Here is a 6,558-nt window from a genome sequence, read left to right on the forward strand (position 1 = left end):
TTGATGGTTCTCATGAAGATTATACACAGAATTAACCTGGGAAGACTTTCCAGAGAATGAATTACTGTAACATCTCTTGGTGATGTGCAAATTTCCAGAGATCCTCGTTAGGCAAGTGGGCTTATTAACAAAAGACCCTCCCCATAAACATATAGCAGAGTAATTTGTTAGCAGCAGTGTGACCCAGCACCAGTAGCCAAAAGTGATAAAAAGAACAAAAACACTACCTTGGCCCATTAACTCTAACTGGCTTCACCCTACTCACTATCCTCAGGGCAAAGCTTATTTAACCGTTTCAGTGCTTGCCTCACATTTTTGTAATTAAAATACCTACTTAATTTTTAATATTTCTGACAAGCCTTTTAAAGCATTATGATTCCACTTTAATGGCCATGGCTCCATCCTATAGAATCCTGGCTTTTCTAGTTTATGGAGGGGTTTTTGTATTACCGTATATACTCGAGTATAAGCCAACCCGAATATAAGCCGAGCCACCTAATTTTACCACAAAAAAACTGGGAAAACATTGACTCCAGTATAAGCCGAGAGTGGTAAATTTCAGAAATAAAAACAGATACCAATAAAATTACATTAATTGAAGCATCAGTAGGTTAAATGTTTTTGAATATTTACATAAAGCTCTAATTTAAGATAAGATTGTCCAAATCTGATTAAATCATGATTTTCATCTTCTTCAGTGTAAATGTGCTTATGTATCCTTTTAATAATAATAGAGTAAAATAATACATGTAATAATAATAATAATAATAATAATACAGGAAAATAATACATGTAGTATAGAGTAAAATAATAAATATAATAATAAGATCAGAGTGAAATAATAAATGTACTACTACTAATAATAAAAATAGAGTAAAGTAAATGTAATAGTAGCAACAATAATAGAGAAAAATAATAAATGTAATAATACCAATAATAATAGAGAAAAATAATAAATGTACCATATATTCTCAAGTATAAGCTGGCCCAAATATAAGCCAACCAGGACCCTCACCCGAGTATAAGCCGAGATGGGCTTTTTCAGTCTTAAAAAAAAGGGCTGAAAAACTGGCTTATACTCGAGTATATACAGTATGTGTTTTAATTGTTCTCTAACCCACCTTTAGCCACGAGGAGAGGCGGGTAAGAAACAAACAAACAAGCAAGCAAGCAAACACATAAATAATAATTTAATATTCTTAACCAGAGAGTTTTAGTGCCTCACCAAAGGGTCTTAGCTGTTGCTGAACTCCAGTCACATCCAGTGGTAAAGGATGATGGGAGATGTTGTTTTGTATCTGCCCCCCATTAATTCCATTTTACTTTCTGTTTGATCACACTCACCACCATCTTCTGTGCCTTTCAGAATGATCACTCCAATTGGGGCAAAGTCAAAGTGCTGATCAATAGGATGAAAAGGAAGTCCTTGCGGTCCAATGAATCAGGTTCCCTTGACCAACTTGCACCAGGCAGCAGTGAACAGTGCAGGTAAGTTACTGCTTTGGGAGTGGGCACCTTCAGATATTTGGTCAAATTTTGCCATGGAGAGAAAGAGATGGGCTGCTTCATGAATTCTTGTAATTTAGACTTCTTGGAAATGAATTGAACAACTTTGCAGATTCAAAGCCTGGCTGCTTCCTTTCTGGGGAATCCTTTGTTGGGAGGTGTGCCAATCAAGCTGGCCAATTGCAACATTTACATTTGCTGCAAACAGGCAAGAGTTCTTTCTCCCACACTGGACATTATTCCACAGATATATAAACCCCACTTGCCTAGTTTCCAATAGATCTCACAACCTCTGAGGATGTCTGCCTTAGATATGGGTGAAACTTCAGGAGAGAATGCTTCTGAAACATGGCCATACAGTCCGGAAAAGTCACAGCAATCCAGTGAATCTGGCAATGAAAGCCTTCGACAACACATAGCACAGTTCTTGACAAGATTCCCATGGGAAGAGTCAAATCCAATCCAAATATAGAATATTATGAGATTGTTTCCTCCCTTTTCTGATTAATCTCTGTGGCCTTGACAAAGGAAAAAGCAAACTTCACCAGCTGGGCAGACAGTAATTGTATTTCCACAGCCATACTATGGTGTAGTGTTTTGGAATGGGGGAGTTTTCTATCAATAGTGAGCACTTTTCAGCTTCCCTAAGAGCAGGGGTCCTCAAACTTTTAAAGCAGAGGGCCAGTCCACAATCCTTCAGACTGTTGAGGGGCCGAATTATCATTTGAAAAAAAAAAAAACCGAACAAATTCCTATGCACACTGCACATGTCTTATTTGTAATGCAAAACAACAACAACAATGAAAGAACAATACAATATTTAAAAAGCAAAACAATTTTAACCAACATAAACCTATCAGGATTTCAATGGGAAGTGCGGGGACTGCTTCTGACTAATGAGATAGTCAAGTTAATTAGGATTGTTGTTGTTGTGCGCCTTCAAGTCATTTCAGACTTTGGGCGGGCCTAGGTCTAAAATTATTTATTTATTCATTTACTACATTTATTTACTACATTTATATCCCACCCTTCTCACCCTGAAGGGGACTCAGAGCAGCTGTACGTACCTACAATATATTATATTATTAGCATAGCACAATATTAGCATTATATATTACTATATTGAACTATACCACTATACTGTAATATTATATGTAATATATAACATATAATTAATATTATTATATGGTATTATTATTAGTATTATATTGTATAATGTGATAATATTACTATCAATATAATATGTCTATAAAAAGGTAAAGGTTTCCCCTGACGTTAAGTCCAGTCATGACCGACTCTGGGGGTTGGTGCTCATCTCCATTTCTAAGCTGAAGAGCCTGTGTTGTCCATAGACACCTCCAAGGTCATGTGGCCAGCATGACTGCATGGAGCGCTGTTACCTTCCCGCCGGAGCAGTACCTATTGATCTACTCACATTTGCATGTTTTCGAGCTGCTAGGTTGGCAGGAGCTGGGGCTAACAGCGGGCGCTCACTCCGCTCCCGGGATTTGAACCTGGGACCTTTTGGTCCGCAAGTTCAGCAGCTGAGCGCCTTAACACACTGTGCCACCAGTGTGTTAAATATATTATTAATATGTTATATTATTAAAACTGATATAAAAATATAATATTATAAAACTGTGGGCGGGGGCCAGGTAAATGACCTTGAAGGTAAATGACCCCGGGCCTTAGTTTGGGGACCCCTGCCTAAGAGTATGGGAGAAAGCTCTGCTAACACTTTCTAGTGCTTTGGATGTATAACTGGCCTGACTTGCATATGTATCTTCTCCAACCTAACCTATGTTTCTCTTACAGAGAAGACACGCTTTTAGACAAACAAGAACCCATCCTTAGGCGGCGTTTTCTGCCCGCTCTGGGGACAAAGAAACGCCGTTCAAAGCATCTGTCCATTCGGTGAGCTTCGAGTTCCTTTGGAGATATGAAAGATTGATGGTGCTGAATTCAGTACGGTTCTGGTCCTTTCCTTCATCTGCCCAGCAAGGATCCAGTCTTCTCTGGTGGAAGAGAAGAAAAGGATGAGAGACTTTCAGTCACAAGTGAGCCAACATCCCCATCTTCTATGATGGAGAAAGAAGGGCTTGGAATTTTCCGTCGCAAACCAGACATGTCCAGATATTTCTGTGCAATGTCTCCCTCATATTGCTACCTGCAAACCCAACTTCGCAAACTGGTCACAAACTCTTCGAAGAAATTTCTCCTGTCTGGTGTTAATTGTAGTTGTATGTTACAGAGGCACTGATAACACAAGTCGTGGTTCAATCTGGATTTGCAAGCTATGGTTGCAAAGGAACCTGGCTGCAATAACCATGGATACTGGAAACACGTTTTCTTCAAATGTACAATTTGATAGCTCACTTTGGCCCAGCTCCACCTCATGCAAACCATGGTTATTGCTAAGCAGGTTCTCTGCAAACCATGGTTTGAACCAGACCTATCTAAGGGGTCAATCCGTGATTTCATTTTTTCCCATATACATTTTAGGTGGAACTGGGTCCTGATTTGCAAATCACTGTTTGCAAGGCAATGTATTCATTCGGTCACCCAAGCTTTCTGTTTACTCCTCACCCACTTCACTTTTAAATGCACTGTGATTGGGACTGATCTCTCTGAGGCTGGTTCTCTGGAGAAAACTGGTTTTGGGCCTGTATCTCCCAAAATACAATTCACATAGTGTCTCCATGCTGTGTGCTTTTTCCTAGAGGTATATTCTTTCTCATCATGGCTCTATAATTTCCAAGGCTGGTTAGGTTTGCTTACATGAAATGTTTACATGAGCCATTTGCAGATGAAGAAGGCGGCTTAGGAGGAAACCCTCTCTTCTCCGTATCTCTTGTCATTGCATCTCCAACAGGAAATCCCTGTGTCACCAAATGTGAAATAACTTATTGGTTCTCCTTAACCCTCTCCCCGCCCCAATTAAAACAGTGGTCAAAGACCTCTTGCTATGCCTACAGCCATATAACTTCACATATGGAGTGAATCTTGTATATTTATATGACTTTTTGGTCACACCTATATTTGTATGTAGAATGCATGTATGCTCCAGATTAAAAAAATAAAACCTTTTCCATACTTTTAAATTTGACAGTAATTTTTTTAACAGCCCAGTTGCCCTCCCTTCTTGTGGATGTGTGGATTTGCTTTGTTACAGAAGAACATGAGCAGGTATCTGATGGATCATAATAATAATAATAATAATAATAATAATAATAATAATAATAATAATAATAATAATAATAATTTATTCTTATACCCCGCCCCATCTCCCCAAGCCCGAATAGAACAATAAAAACAAGACAAGAAACCAATGAAACATGATTTCCACAGGTTTGTGTCCAAGATAATCTGTAGCATGCTAAATCTGTGTGATAGCTTGTCTATCACTCCACATAACTGTTATATAGACCATTATATGGCCCCATGTAAGCCGCCCCGAGTCCCCATTGGGGAGATGGTGGCGGGGTATAAATAAAGTTTTATTATTATTATTATTATTATTATTATTATTATTACTCCTCTCCATGGGAGCATAAATCACAGGTTTTATGAAGCACAGGCTGAACATATTTTAGCCAGAATTCCAAAATTTGAAATACAGTAGAGTCTCACTTATCCAAGCTAAGCAGGCCGGCAGAACCTTGGATAAGTGAATATATTGGATAATAAGGAGGGATTAAGGAAAAGCCTATTAAACATCAAATTAGGTTGTGATTTTACAAATTAAGCACCAAAACATCATGTTATAAACAAATTTTACAGAAAAGGTAGTTCAATTCGCAGTAGTGTTATGTTGTAATTACTGTATTTACAAATTTAGCACCAAAATATCATGATATATTGAAAACATTGACTACAAAAATGCCTTGGATAATCCAGAACCTTGGATAAGCGAGTCTTGGATAAGTGAGACTCTACTGTACTCCAAAAGCGTCTACATGGGTGGCTGAGATAGCGACACTTTGTTTTCTGATTGTTTATTGTACACAAACTTTGTTTCATGCGCAAAATTACTAAAATATTATATAAAATGATCTTTAGGCAAATTATAACCTGGTGGCGCAGCGAGTTAAACTGCTGAGCTGCTGAACTTGCTAACCAAAAGGTCGGTGGTTCAACTCCGGGCAGCAGGGTGAGCTCCCGCTGTTAGCCCCAGCTTCTGCCAACCTAGCAGTTCAAAAACATGCAAATGTGAGTAGATCAACAGGTACAGCGCTCCATGAAGTCATGCCGGCCACATGACCTTGGAGGTGTCTACGGACAACGCCGGCTCTTCAGCTTAGAAATGGAGATGAGCACCAACCCCCAGAGTTGGTCACGACTGGACTTAACGTCAGGGGAAAACCTTTACCTTAAACCTACTGTATTCAAAAACAACCCTTCGGGGTGAGAAGGGCGGAATATAAATACTTCAAATAAATAAATAAATAAATAAATAAATAAAGTGAGTAGATCAATAGGTACAGCGCTCTATGAAGTCATGCCGGCCACATCACCTTGGAGGTGTCTATGGATAACGCTGGCTCTTCAGCTTAGAAATGGAGATGAGCACCAACCCCCAGAGTTGGTCACGACTGGACTTAACGTCAGGGGAAAACCTTTACCTTAAACCTACTGTATTCAAAAACAACCCTTCGGGGTGAGAAGGGCGGAATATAAATACTTCAAATAAATAAATAAATAAATAAATAAATAATGTGAGTAGATCAATAGGTACAGCGCTCTATGAAGTCATGCCGGCCACATCACCTTGGAGGTGTCTATAGATAACGCTGGCTCTTCAGCTTAGAAATGGAGATGAGCACCAGCCCCCAGAGTCGGTCACGACTGGACTTAACGTCAGGGGAAACTTTTACCTTTACCTTAAAGGTCACATTTAAAGTCCATATTTGCACCAAAGGCACAGGAGACACCTCTAGCGGTCAATAAATCCGCGCATGCGCAGCAAAGCACAGACGCGCTCTCGCTTGTCTCTGAGCGACAATCTCGGCTCCGCATGCGCAGAACGGGACGCGAAGCCTGCTTCCGGGTAGG

General features: G+C 39.4%; 1 protein-coding gene and 1 long non-coding RNA gene across 5 annotated transcripts in view; one reads left to right on the forward strand and one right to left on the reverse strand.

Moving 5' to 3' along the window:
• The window catches only part of cunh8orf58 (chromosome unknown C8orf58 homolog), a 46,318-nt gene extending 41,711 nt beyond the window's left edge, over nt 1–4,607 (forward strand). For all 4 annotated transcript variants that reach the window (XM_062961042.1, XM_008120161.3, XM_016997199.2 and 1 more), the window contains 2 exons: nt 1,367–1,488; nt 3,322–4,607. In XM_062961042.1, coding sequence (XP_062817112.1) covers nt 1,367–1,488; nt 3,322–3,424 — 225 coding nt within the window. In that variant the 3' untranslated portion in view covers nt 3,425–4,607. The remainder of the gene's footprint in view (nt 1–1,366; nt 1,489–3,321) is intronic.
• On the reverse strand, nt 1,174–6,520 carry LOC134293463 (uncharacterized). Its single transcript, XR_010000417.1, has 2 exons — nt 6,387–6,520; nt 1,174–3,521 (listed from the first exon to the last, which is right to left on the reverse strand). It is a non-coding gene; the product is annotated as an uncharacterized LOC134293463 (long non-coding RNA).
• Between the last annotated feature and the right edge of the window lie 38 nt (nt 6,521–6,558).

This window comes from Anolis carolinensis, unplaced genomic scaffold (genome assembly GCF_035594765.1).
Source record: "Anolis carolinensis isolate JA03-04 unplaced genomic scaffold, rAnoCar3.1.pri scaffold_8, whole genome shotgun sequence".
In the NCBI taxonomy this organism is placed as follows: Eukaryota; Metazoa; Chordata; class Lepidosauria; order Squamata; family Dactyloidae; genus Anolis; species Anolis carolinensis.